The 23,936-nt window shown below is 44.8% G+C and overlaps 1 protein-coding gene across 1 annotated transcript in view; it reads right to left on the reverse strand.

Annotated features, from left to right (window-relative positions):
• Positions 1-825: 825 nt before the first annotated feature.
• GABRR2 (gamma-aminobutyric acid type A receptor rho2 subunit) overlaps positions 826-23,936 on the reverse strand; it is a 37,577-nt gene continuing 14,466 nt past the window's right edge. Inside the window, exons 3-9 of the mRNA XM_006091792.3 lie at positions 13,937-14,004; positions 13,273-13,496; positions 12,441-12,523; positions 12,102-12,242; positions 5,890-6,042; positions 4,710-4,906; positions 826-1,284 (exon numbers count right to left, since the gene is read on the reverse strand). Coding sequence (XP_006091854.1) covers positions 973-1,284; positions 4,710-4,906; positions 5,890-6,042; positions 12,102-12,242; positions 12,441-12,523; positions 13,273-13,496; positions 13,937-14,004 — 1,178 coding nt within the window. The 3' untranslated portion in view covers positions 826-972. The remainder of the gene's footprint in view (positions 1,285-4,709; positions 4,907-5,889; positions 6,043-12,101; positions 12,243-12,440; positions 12,524-13,272; positions 13,497-13,936; positions 14,005-23,936) is intronic.

Below are 23,936 nucleotides of genomic sequence, written 5' to 3' on the forward strand. Positions count from 1 at the left end.
CTGGAGAAGAAGCATAGAGAGGGAGGTAAGATGGCACCTGAAATAAATTTCTGCAGCAGACCCACGCCTCCTTCCACCCCCAGACCAAGTTTTGCTGTCACTAATTCTCCAGTCCCTGTCCCTCTCCCCAGTGCTAGGCTTCTCCTGCATGAAAATTCCGAGAGAAAAGCATTGCGCTGGCTTCATGAGGGCCTCATGGGAGACAGGAAATGCTTTCCTAGACAGACCTAGCAGGAAAAGCACCAGCAAACAGAATGGTCTGTGCAGTAACTGGGGTAGAGGGCGGGAGAAGAGCAGAGTACTTTCTGTCTGATGTACAATGAGCACAGGCTTAGAGTTTTCTGTGAAAAGAGAACTTCTAGTTGTTCATTTCCACAGCACGTGGCACTCAAGATTTAATAAATGGTTGAATGGATGGATGAATGAGTAATGTCCCCTAATATTGCAAAATCATGTCAGTTGCCAGACTCACACAGGTCAAATTATTTCTTGTCTGGGATCTGAGCTTATTTTCTTTCTCAGGGAGGCACTTAATCCAGTTGTATGGGTTTACAGATGTTTTATTCCTATTTTGAATCCTAATTTCCCATCTCCTATACAGAATGCCCCTAAGCCTGCCCTTTATTTCCCCCTTTGCCTTCACAACTGAATCCCAGGCTTCATAGGGGGTCTCAGAACATCTGGAAGGCATTTGAGTCTTTTTTTATAGAAGGGTGTTCTCATAACCTATTCACACACAAGAACCGAGAGACATGATGTGAGACACAGCACAGCGTGAATGAGGGGCAAACCCATGAGGTCAGGAAGGGCAACTGGAGGGCTCCTGGGCTCCTCCAGAAGGAGGCGCTGCTCACGGAAGTTCAGGGACTGCTGCTCTGTTAGCTGAAGGGAATGTGGTCAGCAGATCCATGTAGATGGCTGGCCAGGCCCCATAGATGTCTAGGCCCTTTCCCAGGCACAGCCTTGGAGCCCCTAGGAAAACACTGACCAATAAATTAGGTTGAAAAATATGTAGGAGGCAGGGAATATCAACCTGGAGTATTTGTCAATGGCGTGGGTGTTCTGGAAGATGCGAAGACCCATCTGGCCCTTCAGAAGCCCCTTCTTCCTGGAGGAATTGGATTCATTGCTCAGGGCCAGGTGGACCACTATTTTGTCTTGCCTCTCTTCTTCTGTCAGAATGTGGCTTCTCGGGTACCCAGCCAAGCTGTTGGCCTCAGACTCACTGTAGCTTCCATCCAGCATCATGGTTCTTGAGGGAAGCATTCCACACACACATGGGAACTGTGGGCAGCAAACACAAGGGAAGGTGTCAGGCATGGCTAGGCCTTGGGAGAGGGGCAGAGGAAGTGCCCATGACTAACTACTCAGAACCACAAAAAGCACAACCAGAAGGATCCCCAGACATCACTTAGCCCAGTGGTTCTCAACCTTGGCTGCACATTAAAGTCATCTGGGTAACTCTTAAAATGGCCACATGCACAATCCATTCTAGACCAATTTAAAGCCCCCAGGTGATTTTACTATGTAGCCAGGGTCTAGACCAGCCGTGGGCAAACTACGGCCCGTTTGAAATGAATAAAACTAAAAAAAAAAAAAAAGACCGTACCCTTTTATGTAATGATGTTTACTTTGAATTTATATTAGTTCACACAAACACTCCATCCATGCTTTTGTTCCGGCCCTCCGGTCCAGTTTAAGAACCCATTGTGGCTCTCGAGTCAAAAAGTTTGCCCACCCCTGGTCTAGAGCCACTGATTTAGTCCAAATGTCCCCAATTGCAGAGGCAAAAACTAAGACCCAAAGAGACTATATAATTCTCCTGAGATCAAACAGCCAGTGTCAGAGTCAGGACCTTAAACCCAGGACTTCATTGCAGTGTGGGACTCCACATCTTTGTGCAGGGGTTAAAAAATGATTAGGGAGGAGAGTATCCTTACTCTGAAGAGTTACATGTAAGGGTTAAGGGTCATGATGCCTGCAATGTATTTTTAAATGGTTCGACTACACCAACAAAACTATATTTATATAGAGAAAGAGATCACACAAAGAGGACAAAATGTTAACAATGTTGGATGGATGTTATATTATCCTATTTTGTTAAACTGTTTCTACAAGTATGAAAATGTCTATAAATTATAAGTTGAAGGGAAGGAAATGGTTTTGCTTAACTTCTCCAACAATCTGAGTCAGCAAAGGGAGGGCTTCCAGCTGGCGCTATACTGGTTGGTTCTGGCCAAAGGCATGAAGTCTGCCTGATACAGCCAACTGGCCCCACCGTTCATTCTTCCCAACCTGTTGATGTTCATATGTTTCTAATCTGGCTCTCAGCCCTGCAGTGGCTGTTTTTCCACTTGGGAATGTGAAATAATGACGTTTCACACCTGACTTCTATTGTTATGAATCTTGAAATACTCAAACGGATACCATAAAAAGATGCAAAAACAGATGGATGATTTTTACGGAAAATTAGAATTACTTGATGTATGCTTACACTTGAAGAAATCTTTCGTAGTTTGGGGGGCTATTTTTTAAATCAGGCGCCATTGTTTCATCATTATTTTCCTATGCCTCGTCCCATAAGCCACAACAATTAGGTAGCACATTAATACATTCCTAGAATAGACTAGCCCATAGACTTTAGGAATAAAAGGTCAGTAAGAGGTCATCTATTCAATTCTTTGCATTTAGATATAATCACACCCAAACTTTGATAAAAGTGTGAGATATTGTCACTGGAGCCTTTTGTTGTTGTTGTTAAAGGCACAGGTCTTTACTTCTTTCCCTTGTTCTAAATTGAAATGCATTCTGCTAAAATAAAAACAGACTTTTCTCCTAACATTTTAAGTGAGAATCAGGAAATGTCAAAGACTATGACAATTTTCCACAACACCTCGTTTCTAAGAAAAATTAAGCAGCTCCTGGCATGTTGAACAGGTCTGGACAATCAGCCCAAGCATTCAAGTGTGTGCAAGGGAGTCAGACCCCTTCAACCCAAGCAGCGTGGGCCCATTTGAAGCAGGGTGAGCCTAGCAGACTCCAGTCAGTGCTGCCTTTGGCGGAGTGGAGGTTGAACTTCGGGGAACATCAGAATTACCTGGGAGCTTATTAAGAATGCAGATTCCCGGATGCCAACCCCAGAGATCCTGACTCAGTAGGTCTGGGGTGCAGCCCCAGAATCTTCTTTTTTAAAGACTCAGAAAGTGAATCCAGGCCAGGTGCTCCTTGGCCCCACTTTGGGAACCTCAACTCCACTGAGGGCCTTTTTCACGGTGGTGAATAGTGGTTTCTCTGTGAGGCAGCAGGAGGGAGATTTTGTGTCTTCCCACCACTGCCCATCCTCCAGCAACTGCACCGTTTCACCTTTAAATGGCACAAGCTGTCATCCCCCCAAGTGTCCATTCCCACACAGACAGGCAGCTAGACTTACTGCCCAATTGTCTTTCCACGTGTGGTTTCCCTGTTTCTCTTCAGACAGTGTCGTATCATCACTGGCAAAGACCAAGCCCCAGCATATGGTTACAGGTTACTGAACTGCCAACTACAAGTTATTTGTAGTTAATGATTCATGAGGCCACATTTGTCAGATGAAGGTTTTGTTATTTTTTGAACATCTCTAAACAGGAAGGTCTAACAGGCTATAATCAAAAGTGTTTACAATGGATCATTATTAAATGACTTTGGGTTTTACATATAACCCACTGTCATTTAATAATCATCAATGTACAGATTATTATCAATTTGAACAAATATTCAAATGCTAAAGTAAAAAAGGTTTGAATAGAATTTGAAATATAAATTTTTAAACAATTAGCGTACTTGCCTACAATGCAGAAATTTTTAACAGGTTTAATGTGGGCTTTGAAAGACCTTTTGAAAAGGCAACACATCCTCTTTTCCTAAAATGTATACTTCCTTGTGCTAAGGAGCTACCAGCCACCTCAATGGGCATAAATGTGAGGTTTTCATGCCCCTGATCTCTACACCTTTTAGGTAAACACTCATTTTGATTAGTGCAATGACTGGTACAAAGTTGGCATTTTATCTTACTGTAATTAATGAGTATGAATATGAATGGAATAAATTTTCCCATCCTTTGTCAAAGGCCCATACACATTGCCTTTGATTCCCCATTCACATTCTATCTCATAGTACAGTGTAGTTTCCTATAGCATAGTGCACTAAGTATACATAGTATAGTGTGTTCAATGACTAAAGACTAAGGTCCTATGTTGCTGAATTTTCACTGAGCCAGCACACTGATAAATAGAGGAGCTTCTTAGCCTTATCTGGCCATAGGCTACGAAGGCATTTTCTCTAGACATGTTCAAGAATAATAGTAATACTTCTGTGTGTCTAGAACCCTACAATTTCAAAACTTTCGCATACATTATTTTATGTAACCCTTACAATAACCCTGAAAGAAAGGTGGGGTGAGGACGCTGTTACACCTTTTTATAGATGTAAAAACTGAGGCCCAGCATAAATGGCAGTTAGGCTTAAGAACTCAAGTCTTCCTGTTCCTAGTCTTTGTCCAAAGACTTCCTACTTTCTGGGATCCTTTATGGTAGACGCTAGAACCTATTCTAAAATGGATCACCCTCCTTTTGCATAAACATCTCCCTTTTCTACATGCAACCCCTTCCCTCCCATTCTCATCCTCCTAGTAGCATGGGCTCAGACAAGGCAATGAAGGCAACTTCACTCGCCTTTTCCCGCAGCTTCCGCTCCTTCCGCTCCTGCACGGTGGTCAGGTAGTTGACGGCCGCGTACTCCAGCACCGAGAGGAACACGAACACAAAGCTGACCCAGAGGTAGATGTCCACGGCCTTGATGTAGGAGACGCGGGGCATGGAGGCGTTCACGCCCGTGATGATGGTGGACATGGTCAGCACCGTGGTGATACCTGCAACATCCAGCTTTTAGTTCAGCCGCTGACGAGGGTGCAGAACGGCCCCCACCGTTCACTAAGTCACCGTGTACATTCGCCACCTCTTAAATCCAATGAGAAATTCCCCGGACACGTTTCCACCTCGCAGAGGCGCAAGGATCTGCTCCACCAGCGGCCGGGCTGTTCTCCTGGCCAACTGGCTGCTTGTCCCCTTTCACTTTAAGCCCCTGGGACACTGGGTCTCTGGGATGGGGCTGACAAGGTCAGCGGTGCTTCAGAAAGGACCTGTTCAAGTGCGGACGCTTCTAGAGGAACCTTCCCAAATCTCACGGAATGAACATTCTCCCTCACCTAAACCACACTGATTAAGTCCGTGCGGACTGTGGGGATTCCTGGAAGTCTATCATGCTAGTTTCTTCTTCACACTGCCTTGCTGGTCAAACCCTCACATTTCTCAGGGCCCAACCTGATTTTGTCCAAATTTATAATCATCGGTTGTAAACAACCACTCTGGAATTCGGGGTCTGGGAAGGACTGAAACCACAGGTCACCAGGGAGTACAGCCCTCTCCGTCCCCGAAATCACGTCACGTGGGCCCCACCTCCTCAAACTCTCCTTCTGTCTAAACAAGGTCAACAAACAACACGTTTGTACTTACAGAATAAGTGTTTGGCATTTGTAGAATTACCTTATTGATCAAAGTACTGAGCTCTAATACTGCCGGCGGTGGAAGTCTACACCGCGAATAGGCTCCATCTTTCTGAAATGATCTGAGCAGAGCTGATGCTATTTTAGGTCCCTGTGGTTTTCATAACGTAGCCCAGGACCAGAGGGCAGCGTGGGAATGGTGAAGACCAGAAACAGGAGATCTGCTCCTTTGACTTGACAGCCCATCACTTAAGAACTCTGAGTAATGGTCTTACTTCTTCCTTACATAGCGATCAGTTGAAAAAATAAATAAATAACCACCCCCATCACACCTTAGCAAATGCCTTTACCCAGTGACACTCTGGCAGGCACAGCTCTGCGGTCGATCCAGAAGGACACCCAGGACAGCATGACCATCAGGGTGGCAGGGAAATAGGTCTGGAGCAAGAAGAAGAAGATGTGGCGACGCAACGTGAAGTTGATGTACAGACGGTTGTACCAGCCTGGGGGACACAGGAAGAAGCCAGTGAGTTCAATCTGAGAGGCAAAAACAAAGCCCTTCCCCATGGGCTAAACGTGAATGACCAAGTGGCTTAATGTAATACATTTCCTTCCCAAAATCTAAGCCCTCTCTCCTATTAATAAATGTCTTGCCAGTATTTGTGCATTCACTGTTTTATTCAGTATTACCCAACTTCTCTTCGCAGCAGTTTGGGGAAAGGCAGATTGATAGACGTCTAGGTTAAGTTGTTTATTTTTGTAACCGACAACCACATTTCCTGCGTGACTGGTTCTGTTTTGTTGAAGCCAATACCACTGAGGCAGGAGCCAGCTGAGCTGAGCTCTTGTCACTGTCCTTATTGTGAGACTGGGCAGCTCGGTCAATCTCCACATTCACCACAAGAAGAAATAGGTCGTTCACATGATTCTGAAGCCTGACATCAGTTCTACTTCTGACACTCCATCTGCCGTGTGGAAGTCAATCCATTCGTCTTGTGCAAGTCATTTACCGTTTGCTCATTCCTCAGGAGAAAATGAGGATGTAGATATTATCTGTTTCATTCTGGCAACTTGAGAATCACTGATTAATGGTTGTAAGAAAAGGATAGAAATTTTAAGGTTTCAAATGACCCACAACATCATTACCCAACCACGGGGAACAAAGGTGGTGTTAAGGACAGTGCAAATGTGTAAAGTGAACTGAAGCTGTGCGCACCCCACCCCTCCCCCGCTCAGCCCAGCCGTATCAGAAACCAATAGAACTCAGAGGTGGCCCAGCTCTGTGCCTCAAAGCACGGGGAACACACAATGGTGTACAACAAGGTGATTTCAGGAGTACAGAGGCAGGGACTTTTCTGTTTGTGTTCATTACAATTATTATTAAAGTCATCTTCTATTTATGGCAAGTGATACCAGTTTCCCATTGATGACAGTGATGTAAAATTCCTTTTCAAAATGAAGTACAAGAGGGGAGTTGACTTAAAAAAATTAAGTCGATGGCAGCATAAGTAGTAGGTAAAACAAGCTTCACAATGGTGTTATGTGAATAATTGAAATCCAGGTTGGATCTCACCCTCTTATCTGGAACATGAGGCTTTTCTAAGACCTCATGTCTCTAATATCCAGACCAGGGCTCCTCACACACAACAGTTCAGCAGTGGCCACCAAGGGCCTCCGCATGTGCTGTGTGGGGCCTGAAGGGAATAGAGAGAGACCTAGATCTGGGTTCCTGCCCTCAAGGATTTTCAAGGAACTGCATGAAAGTCCCCCAGGATGGAAGTGCCTAAGATATAGAACATTGCATATCTAAGTGCTAAAATGTCCCGCTGTGGGAACAGTGAGTGCTTTCAGTTTTGGAAGAGAGACCTCAATAACTATTGACTGGAATGATTAAGAAAGATCTCATGGAGGAGATGAGTGAAAGCTGGACAAATGGATGGGGAGAGGAGAGGCTCAGAGATAGGAGTGAAGGATGCAGGCTGAGGACAGTGACTCAGCCTGGCCGCAGGAGAGGAGCCCCTGGGAGCTTTACTACTCTCCAAGGCCCTGCTCTACCCCAGGGAGGGTCTGATTTCATTGGTCTGGGGTGAGGCCCTAGGCATGCTTTACAGGTTCCCAGGTTCATAGCAGCACTATTCACAATAGCCAACAGGTAAAAACAACTCATTGTCCATCAACGGATGAATGGTTAAATATAATCCACACAATGGACTATTATTCAGCCTTTAAAAAAGAGAACGGAATTTTTGCACATGCTTCAACATGGATGAACTTTGAAACCATTATGTAAGTGAAACAGGCAAGTACAAAAGGACAAATACATGATTTCACTTTTATGAGGTACCTAGAATAGTCAAATTCAGAGACAGAAATAGAATAGAGGTTTCCAGGGGTTGTAGGGGAGGGTGGGGAATGGAGAGTTATTGTTGAACCAGTACAGAGTTTCTGTTTGGGATGAACAAGTTCTGGTGATGATGGTTGCACAAAACTGTGGACATACTTCATGCCTCTGAATTACACACTTAAAAAATGGCTAAAATGGTAAATTTTGTTATATGTATTTTACCACAATAAAAAAAAAGTACTAGCTAACAACAACAAAAAGATTCCCCAGGTAATTCTAATGCTCGGCCAGAGCTGAGAAACATTGACTTAGAGCGGTAGTTCTCCAAATGGTGCTCCTGGGCCGGCAGCAAGATTGTCACCGGGAACTAGTTAGAAATGCCGATTCTTGGGGCCCACACAGGATCCGCTGGTAAAAAGCTGTGGGGATGGGGCCTGGCAATCTGTATATACCATCTCTGGAGGGCTTGTTCCAACAGATTGCTGGGCTCCCCAGTTCCCAGGCGATCCTGAAGCTGCTGATCTGAGCACCATAGTTTGAGAACATTTGGCTAAAAGTAATGATCTTTGAACTTGGATGTGCATAAGAATCACATGTTAAACATGCAGATTCCTGGGCTCCACCACCTGAGATTCTGACTCAGTAGCTGCAATGGTGCCCAGAATTTTCTAGTCACACACTCCCCTGGTGGTTCGGATGCAGGTAGACCTCAGGGTGCATCTGAGAAATGCTGCTGAGGTGACAAAAGCCATCTGGCCGGACTGGAAATTTAGCACTGAGTCAGGGAAGGGAAGGGTTGGGTCAATAGGAAAGACTGGAACAGTTGTGTGGGTCTCAACAAGTCTGACATGTGATTGTGTAGGTTTGGGGACTGTTTGAATGAGGCAAAAGCTCCTAGTGCAGTGGAGAAATAGAAAGTGATCTTCCAATGTGACGGAAGCTACTAATCATTTATTCATCCCACAGCCTTTGTCCAATGTCAGCAGCTTAAACTGGCATCCAGGAAGCAAACCACATTTCTTCCTAGGTTTGCAGAGGGTCTTTCTGGAAGGGCTGAGAGCTGCTTATATTCCATGAAGAACTTCTCCATTATCTTTTCTTCTAAGAAAACCAGGGAGTTGCCTTGGAAACACAAGGAGTAAGCCAGAAGCTTTGAAAATGTACACTCCGTGTTCCAAACAGAGCGCTCTTGGGTGAGATCACAGCCCCTGTGGGATGGGATGATAAACCTCCTTGTTGGCACACAGTAAACAATGGAAGAATAAAGAAAATGCATTTAATCTGGACTCCAGAAGGGCTCTAACCCAGGACAAAACTAACAAACAAGCAAGCATGCTATTCCAATGCACGAAACATCTAAGAGGAGTACACATAGTGACTAAGGCAGTTCGCCTGGCCACTGACCAGCTGTGGTAATTAACCTTAATTCATCCTAGTCTCAGTTTTCTCATCTGTAAACAAGGGATAATAACATCTATACCATAGGTTTGTTGGGTAGAAATTAGTTAATTCATATAAAGTACTCAAAACAGTGGTACATTATAAAAGTTATATAAGAAACTCTTAATGGTTTTAGGAAGTTCATTTGAACTTGCCAAGAATAGATGAGAAAAGAAAATTGTGTGGCAATACATACCAGAATGAAAGAGAAGAGAGGAATGAGGAAGAGCACTGTGGGCATAAAGTGAATCAGGCTTGGGCTGTCTCAACACCATTACAACCTTGGCTGGGCTTGCTTTTTCCCAGTGTTTGATGCTGTGAACAGAGGGGTGTGGGTGGGGGCAGGTGAACGGGGAGATGGTAGCCATGCGGGGGCAGACAGTAGCAAGAAATCTTCCCATGGAAGGGCCTGGGTTTCTCAGCACTGGGACATCTATACCATAGATTTGTGGGATGGAGGACAATGAAGAGACAAGTCCGCTAGGGTCCCATAGCTACTGCAGAGCTGTCGTAGGCTGAATTGTTTCCCCCGGGAAGATACATTGAAGTCCTAGCTCTCAATACCTGTGAAGGGGGACGTGATTTTGAAATAAGGTCTTTGCACATGTAATCAAGGTAAGATGAGTCACATTGAATTAGCATGGGCCATGATCCAATGACTGATGTCCTTAGAGAAGAGGGAAATTTGGACATAGATACAAAGACAACACCACGTGAAGACACAGAGACCCAGGGAGAATGCCATGTGACCACAGAGGTACTAGTAGAGACTGGAGTGATGCTGCAGCCACTAGAAGCTAGTGAGTGACCAGGAAGGAGTCCTCCCTAGAGCCTTCAGAAGCAGCAAGCACCCAGTTTGTGGTAATTAGTTATGTCAGTCCTAAGAAATTAATATAAGAACTAATGGTGAGATTAGAAAAGAGCTGACACATGATCCTCTCAAAACTTCAAACTTGGCCCAGGGTCCAAGAAAAGGTTACACGAGCATTAAAAATGAATCTGTAGATCTAAATATAGGTATGAAAACATTGCCTCAGAAAGCTATCCGACCACATCAAGTTGAATGAATCAGATTACAGATCAGCATGTAAAATATAACCCCACTTTCGTGAAATTGCATAATTAAAGCAAGATGTCTGCAAGGATGTTTGCTAAATTGTTAGGAATGCTTACCTCTGACTGTGGGATTTCCAAGGACAGCAACATTTTTACTCTCTGCTTTTAAGTGTTGTCTGTTTAGGGGGACTATGAATTTTTTAAATAAGAAGAATCTAGAGGTAATTGGGACACTTAGCACAGAAAGCCACTCTATCGACACAGCGAAGCATAAAAAATGCCAAGACAAAGAAACAGGACACAAATGATAGAAATGGAGGAAAGCAAACTACTAGATATAGAGTTCAAAACCACACTTTTTAGGTTTTTCAAGAATTTTCTAGAAACCGCCGATAAATGTAGTGAGATCCTCAAGAAATCTAGTGAGAATCTTGATGTTGTGATAAAGGACCAACTAGAAATTAAGCATACACTGACTGAAATAAAGAATATTATACAGACTCCTAACAGCAGACCAGAGGACCGCAAGATTCAAGTCAAAGATTTGAAATACGAAGAAGCAAAAAACACCCAACTGGAAAAGCAAAATGAAAAAAGAATCCAAAAATACGAAGATAGTGTAAGGAGCCTCTGGGACAGCTTCAAGAGTACCAACATCCGAATTATAGGGGTGCCAGAAGAAGAGAGAGAGCAAGATATTGAAAACCTATTTGAAGAAATAATGACAGAAAACTTCCCCTACCTGGTGAAAGAAATAGACTTCCAAGTCCAGGAAGCGCATAGAACCCCAAACAAAAAGAATCCAAAGAGGACCACACCAAGACACATCATAATTAAAATGCCAAGAGCAAAAGACAAAGAGAGAACCCTAAAAGCAGCAAGAGAAAGAAAGTCAGTTACCTACAAGGGAGTACCCATACGAATGTCAGCTGATTTCTCAACAGAAACTTTGCAGGCCAGAAGGGAGTGGCAAGAAATATTCGAAGTGATGAATGCCAAGAACCTACAACCAAGATTACTTTATCCAGCAAAGCTATCATTCAGAATTGAAGGTCAGATAAAGAGCTTCAAAGACAAGAAAAAGCTAAAGGAGTTCATCACCACCAAACCAGTATTATATGAAATGCTGAAAGGTATTCTTTAAGAAGAGGAAGAAGAAAAAGGTAAAGATACAAATTATGAACAACAAATACACATCTATCAACAAGTGAATCTAAAAATCAAGTGAATAAATAATCTGATGAACAGTAAAAAAAAAAAAAAGAAGAAGAAGAATCTATTTTCTTTAGGAGGGGAAAGGTTAAAGCTGAAGAAGAATTCTACTGTGTTTTCTTTCACATTTGAATCAGACCATGCAAAAGTTAGCTACTGGACCACTTTGTGAAGTGTATGATTGCCAAACCACTGTGCTGTACACCTGACACTCATACAGAATGATATTGAATGTAGACTGTAATTGAAAAACAAGCCTGGCCGGTGTGGCTCAGTAGCTGAGTGTAGACCTATGAACCAGGAGGTCACAGTTCAATTCCTAGTCAGGGCACATGCCAAGTAGCAGGTGTGCAGGAGGCAACTATTCAATGATTTTCTCATCATTGATGTTTCTATCTCTCTCTTCCATTCCCTTACTCTCTGAAATCAATAAAAGTATCTTAAAACAACAACAACAACAAAATAATAATACGTGTTTAAAAAGAAGCACCAAAAAAAGAAGTTCGCTACCGGTACTGCTGTAGAAGGCTAGTCTGGAAGTGGTGTGAAATTTCTGAATTAGAAACTGAGACAGGGAGATCTTCTCGTCTGTTTTCAGGGATTCGTCCCCATTCTTCCAATACAGCATCAGATCTTCATCTGTATATGCATCTTGGGGGAGAGGAAATAAATCAATTTGACTCCTTTGCTTCTGATGCAGCGTGAAGCAACAGGGAAATCCTACTCCAGCCTATGAGTAAATAGTTCTTAATACTGGCAGCCAGCACTCAGTCTCATGGTTATCAAAATGGCACAAATATTGGAGAGGGAATAAGGCAAAGATTTGACATTAAGCATACTGATACTTACAACTCTCCAGCTCCAAGGAACAGGTCTGGGAGTCCAGGGGAAAGTGGCTGAAGTCCATATTGCACATGGCAGTGACCGTAATCCTAGACAACCCAAACACACATGTTGGCTTGTGCAGTGAGTTATTGGTTCATATACCTGCTCAGAGTAAGGAGAACATGAACCTGATGAAGAGCAGCTGCCTCCTCATGTCTATTTCAGAAGTTTGGAAACCCAGGTATCTAAGTCACAGAACCTTAACTTTTGTCTTTCTGTAGGAGATAATATTGGTGCTCTTCCTGGAACCTGGCTACTGAGCCTGTTGGCTGCACCTTCTATTGTCATGGCTCTCAGCCTGCCTTCCCCAGAGATACCTGGAAGATTATGCCCCCTCCCACAATCCACCTGCCACAATCCACCCGAAGGTATTAGCATCTAATTCTGGTGAACTGTACAAGAAGGCCAGGAAGATGCGATCACTCAAGTTAGCCCGGAAGCCAACCTGCAACAGCACTCAATGAATAGTAGCTGTTTTTTAGAAATTTTTATTACCAATAAACTAGCATTTATAAGCTTTCAGGGATGGAAAGTACATAAAAGGTCATTGCCTCCCTCAATTCATTCAGTCCCATCTAGTGTCCCAACCCAAGCTTAAGATCCCCAATGACAGGGAAGTCACCAGCTAAGAGGGTGACCATTTCATCTGAGAGATTTCTAATTGGCAACCGAAGGCTGTATCATCCAATGTAGCCCACAGACCCAACCACAGTGACAAACTCTTCAGGGCCAAAGAGACTGACCACACATATTAGAATGGCACTGCACACTGAAATGATGACCCCACAGCAGTTACCTCATGCTGTATAGCACGTGCCCATCCGGGAACACCCTCAGCATGATGTTCTCCGTGGTGGTGTCGTGGGTGAATGACCTTTTGGAGTGGACAAAGAAGACATCAGGGACCCAGATCTTCTTCACCAGCCGGCCGTCAAAGGTCATGCTCTTGTTGCTGGTGCTGGGGAAGGACAGCCTCTCGTCCTTCCAGTAATGCCGCAGGTACAGGGTCATGGTGAAGTCCTGGCGGAGCCGGGCGAGACCAGACAGAAACGGCTCAGCAAGCTTCCTTCCTTATGGGATTTCAATCTGAAAATACTCACCTCCCATTCTCCTCCAAGTGCGGGTTATCTGACCGCTTGCATCACTTGAAGGGTGTGTTTAAAGTGTGAAGTGCTGGGCCTCACTCCCAGAGACTCTGAATCAGAAAGCTTAGGACAGGGCCCAGAGGTCTGCATTGAACCAAGTCCCCCAGTTACTTTTACCCATGAAGCTTGAGAGCCCCTGCTTTAGATTTTACTGTACCTGGACTTACTTCCAAGTCCCAGTGTTACTCCCACCAGCTCCACCTGGCCCACCCAGGCACAGCTTGCACCAGTGCAGCCCCACCAGCCACAGGCTCTCCCAGAACCTTAACCTCGAGACCCCACACTCTAGGCTGCCCCACCAAGGGCACTGCGTACCATGTCCACCTCCGAGATACTGTCCAAGCTCTCCACCTGCACGTCCACACCCACCGGGATGGCAGGGCCTGCAGAAGAGCAAAGATCGCTGGTTAAGGCACATTTCTCTCCACCGCAGGCCTGGAGACAGCCCAACCCCCTTCCCAGGGGAGTGTGACCGGAGCAGGGGTGAGGCAGTGGCTTGAATTCTATAGGGTTTTCTTGCTACTTCCTGAAGTGCTGGGTGCCTGAGTTTTCTCCACGAGGGCAGGGACTGCATCTGCGTTACGTGCCTTTCCTGGGCCATGGTGGGTATTTAATCCATGCTTGTTGCATGAGTCAAAGAGCTAGAATTCTACCTTCTAATCCCAGGACTGTCTCTGTAGGGTAGAGCTACTAATGTTGCTCTAGTGCTTGAGTGGAGACCTGAGTCATTGGTTCTCCTGTGACACCTAAAAAGGACAGTATGAGGCCTAAGAATGAGGCCCAAGAGCCTCTGACAAGGGTTGGGACACCTGCATGCCCAGGGCTGGATTCATCCTGTCATTCAAACTCTCCAGACAGAGTACATATCCGTAGCTGGGGCCCCGCCCTCTGGAAGCCTTTGACATGGTGGGAGATGAGATCTCTCTGCACAGTTAGATGGCAGTGGAAGATGACACCGTACGAGGTTTTGAAATCCTTTTGAGACGTGTCAGATGAGAAGCACATGTAGTGCAGAAGCTGGGCCCCCAGTTGCATCTGGTCGGCGACAGGATTTCTAAGACCATGTGCATCTGCAGGTTCCTGTTCTATCTCTTGGTCTGGGTGATGGTTACATTGATAGGGTCACTTTGCGATAACTGAGTGGGCTATACACTTACAATCTGTGCACTTTTTTGTATGTATAGTGTGCTTCTATAAAAATGTTTAGATTTTAGTATTTTTTAAAAACCTAGAATGGGGCAAACAAAAAACCTGTGTCTGTCATATGCCTGAGAGAGTCAGATGGCGACTGGACTGGGCACCCTGGGAGAGGCCATTGTCAGAGGCCAGCCTGCTGCCGTGGGTCCTCTGAGCCCTGGCAAGGGAGTGCAGGACCAGAACATTCTGACCCAGGTGGTCTGAGTGGGGAAAACCTTGGGGTGTCAGGGGGAGTCTGGTTCTCAGAGAATTGAGATGGACAGGAGAGACCCAGCCTTCGGCCGTGGGCAGAGGAGGAGGAGCAGAGATCCTGACAGAGTAAGAACTAGAAGGCTCAGTCCTGTTTCGGCTCAAATGCAGGCAGGAGGTCCTCCTGGAGGTTGCCCAGGGCATTGTATGGGCTCACCAGTGCTCCCTAACCTCCCCCATAGGCTTGCTAATACTTGCCATCCTACCATTAAAGATTTTGCTTTTTGGCTGAGCTCAACAGCATGGAAGCATTTTATTTATTATTAGCGGAATTTCATGGATATTTTCTGTGGTCTTAAGCATGAAGGCAAATGTATACAATACTTTATCTTTTTACTTTTACTTTTTCCCTCTCAGCTCTTTTCATTTTTCTCTGTTCCTCAACTGATGGCTTCGGTCCGGGCCCATGAGAAATCTTTGCTCTCACAGCCACGTTCTCTTCTTATTCCAGGCTCCTTTGAAGGCACCAGAAGTGGATGCTCAGTGTGGGGAGGAGGACCCTCCTTAGGGCTGAATAGTCTGCCTTCCTCTCCTGAGGGCCGTGCAAAATGAGGGAGGGACTGCCAGCGGCCTGGCTGAAGCCCTCTCCCAGGACCCAGGCCGCTGCACCCTTGCACAGGGCTGTGTGCACTCAACATTGCCATGGGGGATGTGGGACCAGTTAATTTTTGCCCTATGGACCCTCTGTTAGCCTGAGATATTAAAATGGCCCAGAGTTTGAGCTCTTAACCCCAGGTGGTGAAGTATGGTACCAATCATCTCGGGTAGAAACTATAGTTTAACTTTAACCCTGCTGTTTGGTTTCTGTACTTATTTGCTTGCTAAAATAATGGAAAAGTTATTTTGATTTTCTGAATTATATAAATCATCCCATTCAATTAAATACCCTATTGATTGTAATGTGACTATCCCATTGGTTGTGGTCTTACTGGTCTTAGAAAGCACATTTTCCTTTACCTGGGAAGGACAGCACAATTATACCAAGGTCAGAGGGCTCCAGTTAACGTGTCCCTGTTGACTGAGTATTCCAGAGACCCAAAAACTGTAATTTAGATAACATGAAACTGTTTCTGCTTCTGTAAACCGCTTTTTTCCAAATCAGGTTCCTCATTCCAGACCCAAGGGCTCTAGTGTTATGGGTTCACTCAGCGAGATAGACCACCCACTCAGAATTTAAATTTAAATATAAGAGCCTTTATTACGCTCACCCCAAGCCTCCCCACGCTCGCCCCAAGCCTCCCCACGTTCGCCGCGCACCCCGGGCCGGGCTTGGTTAAATACCGGCTGGGTTAGTGAATGATTGAGGACTCGTTGTGTGTGATTAGGTGAGAAGCTGAGGAGGCTCTGGGAGCCTCTAGGTGCTCGCCCTCGGGGTGTTCGCAGAACCAGCTGGGCCAAGCCTGTGCTCATGCCCAGGGATGAAGCTGGCAGCCTGGGTTCCTCGGAGGCCCCCCAAGCCCAGCCCGGGGGGGGGGGGGGGGGTGCGGGGAGACCCGCTATTGTGGAATTTGTCAGCCTGTGCTTTTATATACATAAACAAACAAATAATGCTCCAGCTGATGAGGGAACTGGGTGAGGCAGGCATCTTTAAGATCATGCTGAGCTTTGAACTTCAAGCTAACACCTGGCCGGCTGGTGTGGCTCAGTGCATTGAGCATCATCTCTGAACCAAGAGGCCCGGTGTTTCATTCCCAGTCAGAGCACATGCCTGGGTTGTGGGCTTGATCCCCAGTAGGCGGCGTGCAGGCAGCAGCCAATCAATGAGTCTCTCTTATCATTGCTGTTTCTATCTCTCTCTCCCTCTCCCTTCCTCTCTGAAATCCATAATATATATATATATATATATGGCTATCATCCGGCTCATCAAAAAGTTAAAGCCTCGGTAATAGCTTGAGATTCAGGTCAGTGTTTCGCTCATCTCTGTCTCCCCTCCCCCTTCTCCATGGCTTCCTCCCCCCTTCTCCATGGCTTCCTCCCTCCGACCCCCCTTCACCCTCCCCCTTCCCTTCTCCATGGCACCCTCCCCCTTCTCTGTGGCACCCCCCTCCCTCCTCCTTCGTGGCATCCTTTGAAGCCCCGTTCTGATGCCTGCTCCTCCCGATGCCCCGCCAGCTGTCATCACTGTCTCCCTGTGTCTCCATAACGCACGTCTATACGTTTATGAAAGCATTTATTTCGCTCAGCCTTCCACAATAGTAACTAACCTGCCTGTCTCCCCCAAATGACAGATTCCCGAGGGACAGAGTTCATCACAGCGTGGCGGCGGGGACACCGGCTGAGGAGGGAGTGATTCGGGGACCCCTGAGAGTGCTCCGCCCAGGAGGTGACTGGGGTTCTCTCTGCACTGAGCTGGGAGCGGGACCTGCGGGAACAGGTGCCGTCTCTGGGTTGACCGTGGGATGCCGTGGGCGGGCCAGGCTCCCTCTTCCTGCTTCGGGCTGTGGGGTCGGCATAAAGCGGAGTGGGGCGGCTGGCTATCTGGTGGCCTGTGTTCCGGGTCCGGGTGAGGCCCAGGTGGTCACACAGCCGGGGAGGACACGGGCAGGGCTGCCCCTGACCAACCCCCAAAGGGACCTGGGAACTCCGCTCACCCGCAGGCCACGCCCACCTCGTTGTGACTGCGCCCCTCCGGGCATCTGTAACTCCCACTCGCAAGTGTTCCTGGGTCGGGAGAAGGAAGATAAAACAACCTCAAATATTTTCAATTGAGGGGTTATTTTAAAGCAAATAGATGAACCTGGTAAAAGGGAGAAAGTGAGGAGGGAGTGTGGGAAAGAGAGGCTTTGTAATGACTTCATGTGAGGACAGCCTGGGACCCCTTTCTCCAACCTCATCTCCTTCCATCCTTTCTTTCACTTTATGGTTGGAACACATCATAATTCCCCAACTTGTACACTATTTCAAGCCTCTGGGGTCTTATTTGGACTGCTCTCTGTCCAAGTAGAGTTCTTTTTCCCTCCTTTTGGTACAGATTCAAAACCCTCTGCCTTCCTCCTTTCCTACTTCTAGGGAAAAAGAAGAGAAGAGAAGAGCCCTGAGTGCTTTGGCTCAGTGGACAGAGTGACGGCCTGTGGACTCAAGAGTCCCAGATTCCATTCTGGTCAAGGGCATGTACTCTAGGAGAGTCTTTCTAATTACCTTTTCCTGTCTGTGTGAGGTACCCTCCCCTGGGGCCCAGGGCTAGTCTGTGCTTATCTCTGTCATGGTTCTAGTCATATTGGATGGAAATAATCACTCTGATCCTCTTTTCTGATTACAGTGCTTCTCAACCTTCCTAATGCCGGCACCCTTTAATGCAGTTCCTCATGTTGTGCTGACCCCCAACCATAACATTATTTTCCTTGCTACTTCATAACTATATTTTTGCTACTGTTAGGAATCGTAATGTAAATATCTGATGTGCAGAATGTATTTTCATTCTTTGCGACCCACAGCTTGAGAACCGCTGGTCAATAGAGGATTCAGAAATTGACCCAAGCCATTATACTCAATTAATATTTGACAAAGGAGGCAAAAGCATACAATGGAGTCAAAACAGCCTCTTTAATAAATGGTGCTTGGAAATTTGGTTAGATACATGCAAAAAAATTAAACTAGATCACTGACTTACACCATACACAAAAACAAACTCAAAATGGCTAAAGGACTTGAATGTAAGACAGGAAACCATAAAAACCCTACAAGACTCCATAGGCAGCAAAATTGCAGACATATGTCGTAGCAGTATCTTTACAGACACAGATCATAGGGCAAGAGAGACTAAGGAGAAAATAAACAAATGGGACTACATCAAAATAAAAAGCTTCTGCACAGCAAAAGAAACCATCAACAAAACAACAAGAAAGCCCACTGCATGGGAGAACATATTTGCCAATGTTATCTTCAATAAGGGTTTAACCTCCAACATTTACAGAGAACTCATACAACTTAACAAAAGAAAGATAAACAACCCAATCAAAAAATGGGCAAAGGACCTAAATAGACACTTTTCGAAAGAGGACATTCAGAAAGCCAAGAGACACATGAAAACATGCTCAAAGTCACTAATCATCCGAGAGATGCAAATCAAAAAAACAATGAGGTACCACCTCACACCTGTCAGAATGGCTGTCATCAACAAATCAACAAATGACAAGTGCTGGTAAGGATGCGGAGAAAAAGGAACACTCCTTCACTGCTGGTGGGAATGCAGACTGGTGCAGCCATTGTGGAACACAGTATGGCGTTTCCTCAAAAATTTAAAAATGGAACTGCCATTTGACCCAGTAATACCACTTCTAGGAATATATCCCAAGAAAACAGAAACACCAATCAGAAAGGATATATGCACCCCTATGTTCATAGCAGCACAATTTACAATAACTAAAATTTGGAAACAGCCTAAATGCCCATCAGCAGATGAGTGGATTAGAAAACTATGGTACATCTACACAATGGAATACTATGCTGCTATAAAAAAAAAAGGAATTCTTACCATTTGCAGCAGCATGGATGGAACTGGACAGCATTATGCTAAGTGAAATAAGCCAGGCAGTGAAAGAAAAATACTACATGATCTCACTCATTTATGGATAATAAATAACATTATAAGTTAATGAACAAAAAGATAGATACAGAGGCAGAGAAGCATTGAACAAACTGTCAAATTACAGCGGGAAGGCTGGGGAGTTTTGCGGGGGGGGGGGCGGGGGGGTAAGATATCAATCACAGGACTTATATAAGCATAACCAATGGACACATATCCAATGGACTACCAATATATATATAATCCTCTAAAATCATCTTTTTTAATCCATGTATTTACCTTTTAGAGGACACTTCTTTCAAATCTTTCTTTTTTTACCTCCATCTTTCTCCAATCCCTTCCTCCTACCCAGTCATGTCTTCTGTTATATTATGAACTCTTTTTGTATTTCTATATACAACAATACGATTCCAAATTAATTTTCTGCCCCCTCCATTAATAACCAATAATCTCTAATATGTATCAGGCACTCTTCTAAGCACTCCATACACATTATCTAATTTATCCCTGGGCTCTGACCTTGTAGCTGGTATTATTGGCCTCATTTTATGTATGTATGTGGAAACTGAGTTAAGGACCTTGCTCAATGCTAGGTAGCTAATCAATGAGAGCTGAGAAAGCTCAGATATCTAATTGAACAACCCTTACTTGACACTGTTCTCTCCTACTTAGATTCTTTCCACACTAGAGAGGTTTATCTTGCTTGTTTGTCTTGAAAGGCAAGAGCTTTTTCTCCTGGTAACTTATATTGGCTCCTCACACATGTGAGTCCCTATGGCAATGAGTAAAATAAAACCCACACTCCTAAATTAAAACCAAGGTTATCATTGCATTACAATATAATAAGTATTGTTCATCGTAATGATTATGGGACATCAAGGAAAGGATAAAATATGTTGACCATATCCTAGTTCTGATAGATAGGACCGTCTATAATACAGTGGAAGTATTCTTTATGGTTTAAGATACCAGAGTTTAAAAGGAGCAAATCACCTATCTTGAAAACACCCTATTTAATAAGAAATTCTCCATATAGATAGATGATTAAAAAAAAAAACAAACTAATGCCCCTTGAATTCTAGATGACAGTTTTATTATATTCAGCTCATTTAACTTAGGTATTGGCTATATATATCATTGATCCTTCTTGCCATTCCTGTTGGAATAGTAATAAAATATAACACTAAGATGAGTTACTTGATGAAGTGATTTAAAACTGCAACGTGTTTCCAATGCAGCTGTAACATCCTTAGTCAGCTGATGGTTGGAGATTAATGACAAAATTAGTATGTGGATGTTTGCTGTACCAGCCTCCTGGGTTTGGAGCACTTGTAAATTGCTATGGGCTCACATGGCTTTTTGTTGTCATGGCTCCTAAAGATAACATAAACAGACATCTGCTAGACCTCTGCTGGGATGAGGTTTAGAAATTGGCTTTTCATGGAATAAGACTTAATTTAGATGAAAAATAGTAATAGAATTTCTAAGTGAAAATATTTTTATCAGCAGGTAACTATCACAACAAATTTTGTAGACTGTTATATGATCGCCAGAAAGTCAAATTGTGCACATTCACCTTTCACGGTGTGAGTTTAATAGATTGCAAACTGGTTGTAATTTGGTCTGGTTATTATTATTTGTGAGGAAAAATTTGTCTCTTGAAATCTCTTTAAAAATTGAAACGGATGCTAGGTATATTTTTAGAATTGAAACAAACACACTGAGAGATAGCACACAAACAGTAGAAATTTATTGAATCTTTCTTAAAAGTTTTTATTCAACTTTTTATTGAAGAGGTCCCATGAATCATATAAAAATTATTTACAACACTCCAATGATTGGGCTTAAATTTGTAAGTTCAAGAAAGACTAAATAACTGGAAGCTTGCGTTAGTTTATGAAACGCTTCTTAAACTACATTTAGCAAAGGTGTTTTAGGTCTTCCTGAAGCATAAGATGGTGTAGAAGACTGTAGTTAGCACCTTGGCTCTATGCTCTACAGCCAGAAGACAAAACTTAGCATGTGGAGTCAATAGAATTTGCTGAGCAATTTAAGATGGGAAACGTAACAAAAGAATGGTAAAACCTATGGTCTGGATTGAACAACTGAGAGAGATCATGGGAGATGGCATAGATGTGGTGTGTTTAATTTTATAAACTCATTAAATCATGAGTTTATTTTTGAAAACGCTGAGTTTATTTGTCTATGTTTCAAGAGGCACTTAAGGTTACATATATAATTGGAGATTAGAAGAATGATCTTGCCTAGGGAAAAAAATGAAAGTACTTAAGATTTCTGATAGAGAATAGGTAGAGTAATAAGAGAAGATGATCTATAGAAGTATTTTTAGTACAACTAACACTTATGAAATGATCAGAGGAGTTTGGTAAGAAGAAGCCAGAGAGAAAGAAGAAAAATCAAGGAAATATGGCACTATAGAAGCCAAGAAAAATAAACTTTCTAGAAGGAATCGGTAAACAATCATTGGTTCATTTGTTCATTAATTCACAAATGTTCATTAGTTTCCTACTTGGCATTAAGTGCAACTGTGGAAAGCCCACATATGGACTCTGCACTAAGGGAGCTTACAATAAAGTAAAAAAATAAATGTAAATCAAACAATAGCACATAAATATTTTTTGTAAATTTTAAGTTGGAAAGAGTAGAATTGTGATAGTGAGCTCTAACAGTAGGAAGCAGGTGAACTTCTATTCTGTGAATTCTGGGACTTCTGTCTCAAGAACTGACTCAGATTTAAGGTTTGAAGAATAAGGAACTCTTAAGGCATGCATTGCAAAGGGCAGTTCTGGCAATGAAACACCACACCAAGGACCTGCTATCTGAGGGACAGGGCCACGTGCCCTGAGCACTAGGAATTATCCTGAAACTTTATTTTAGCAGGAGAATGATCTCAGCTTCCAGAAGTTTTTTAAAAAGTAAAACTAGAGAGAACCAAGATGGCAGTGTAAGGTACAGACCTGTGCGTGCTGCCTCCCACAACAACATCGAGACTACCAACTATAAAACAAACAGTTATCATTCAGAACCATGGGAAAGCTGGACCCGCCTTGGTGATTCGCCAAGAACAGAGGGGCAGAGTCGAGCACCAGGCTATCTCTCTCCCTTCCTCTCTGTAAAAAATCAATAAAATATATTAAAAAAAAAAAAAAAAGTAAAACTAGAGAGAACCAAGATGGTGGTGTAAGGTACAGACCCGTGCGTGCTGCCTCCCACAACAACATCGAGACTACCAACTATAAAACAAACAGTTATCATTCAGAACCATGGGAAAGCTGGACCCGCCCTGGTGATTCACCAAGAACAGAGGCTGGCTGCAACTGGATGCGCGGGTTTTTTCAATCAGAAGGGGATGCAGACTCTCAAATCCACTGAGCTTGTTTGGGGCGGGATCCTGAGGTCCCAGACCCCTACAGAGAGAGGCGGATGGCCTTGCAACGGGCTGGAGAGCAAGAGTGGCTGTCTCGCAGAGCTGCTTGCCAGCACTCAGGGACGCCAGACGCAGAGTCGCGGAGAGGCAAGGAGTCGCAGAGACGCCATTGCCCCTTGCTCTGCCCTGGTGATTCCCGGGGACCCCACCCTACTCAATTTACATCCCCACCCAAGCTGTGCTAGTGGCACAAAGAGAACCTCCGGCGCTTTTGCAGCACAGCCCAGCAGAATGCAGATTTCAACTCCTCGCATACATAAGGGACACACTCAAGAAGCAGAATCAGGTTTGGAGGAAGCTGGAGCCGGACCCGGCTGGGCCAGCGACGTGGAACCACTGTACCAGCAAACGCACAGGCAGATCCATCAGATCCAGTCTCACTTGGGACGCTGGGAGACTGTAGACAGGCAGTCTGCGCACTTGGTAGAAAACGAAATCCAAGCTAGCATACCAGATATTAAGCCACCAGGAACGCCTGGAGAGTTTATCCAGCAAGGAGCCGCCCAACAAAGGACAGAATGCCAAACTTCGTGTTGCTGACACGGCCCCCGTGAGGCCAAGATGGCCCCCGTGAGGCTGAGGCGGCCCCCAAGAGGCTGGGACAGCCCCGGTGAGGCTGAGATGGCCCCGGTGAGGTTGAGGCGGCCCCGGTGGGGGTGGGACGGCCCCGGTGGGGTTGAGACGGCCACGGCGAGGTTGAAACAGCCCTGGTGAGGTTGAAATCAGCCCCGGTGAGGTTGAAACGGGCCTGGTGAGGCTGAAACGGGCCCGGTGAGGCTGAGACGGCCCCGGTGAGGCTGAGACGGCCCCGGTGAGGTTGAGACGGCCCATGTGAGGTTGAGACGGCCCCTGTGACGGCTGAGACGGCCCCTGTGAGGCTGGGATGGCCCCAGTGA

Source organism: Myotis lucifugus, unplaced genomic scaffold (assembly GCF_000147115.1).
Source record: "Myotis lucifugus unplaced genomic scaffold, Myoluc2.0 scaffold_96, whole genome shotgun sequence".
Taxonomy (NCBI): domain Eukaryota; kingdom Metazoa; phylum Chordata; class Mammalia; order Chiroptera; family Vespertilionidae; genus Myotis; species Myotis lucifugus.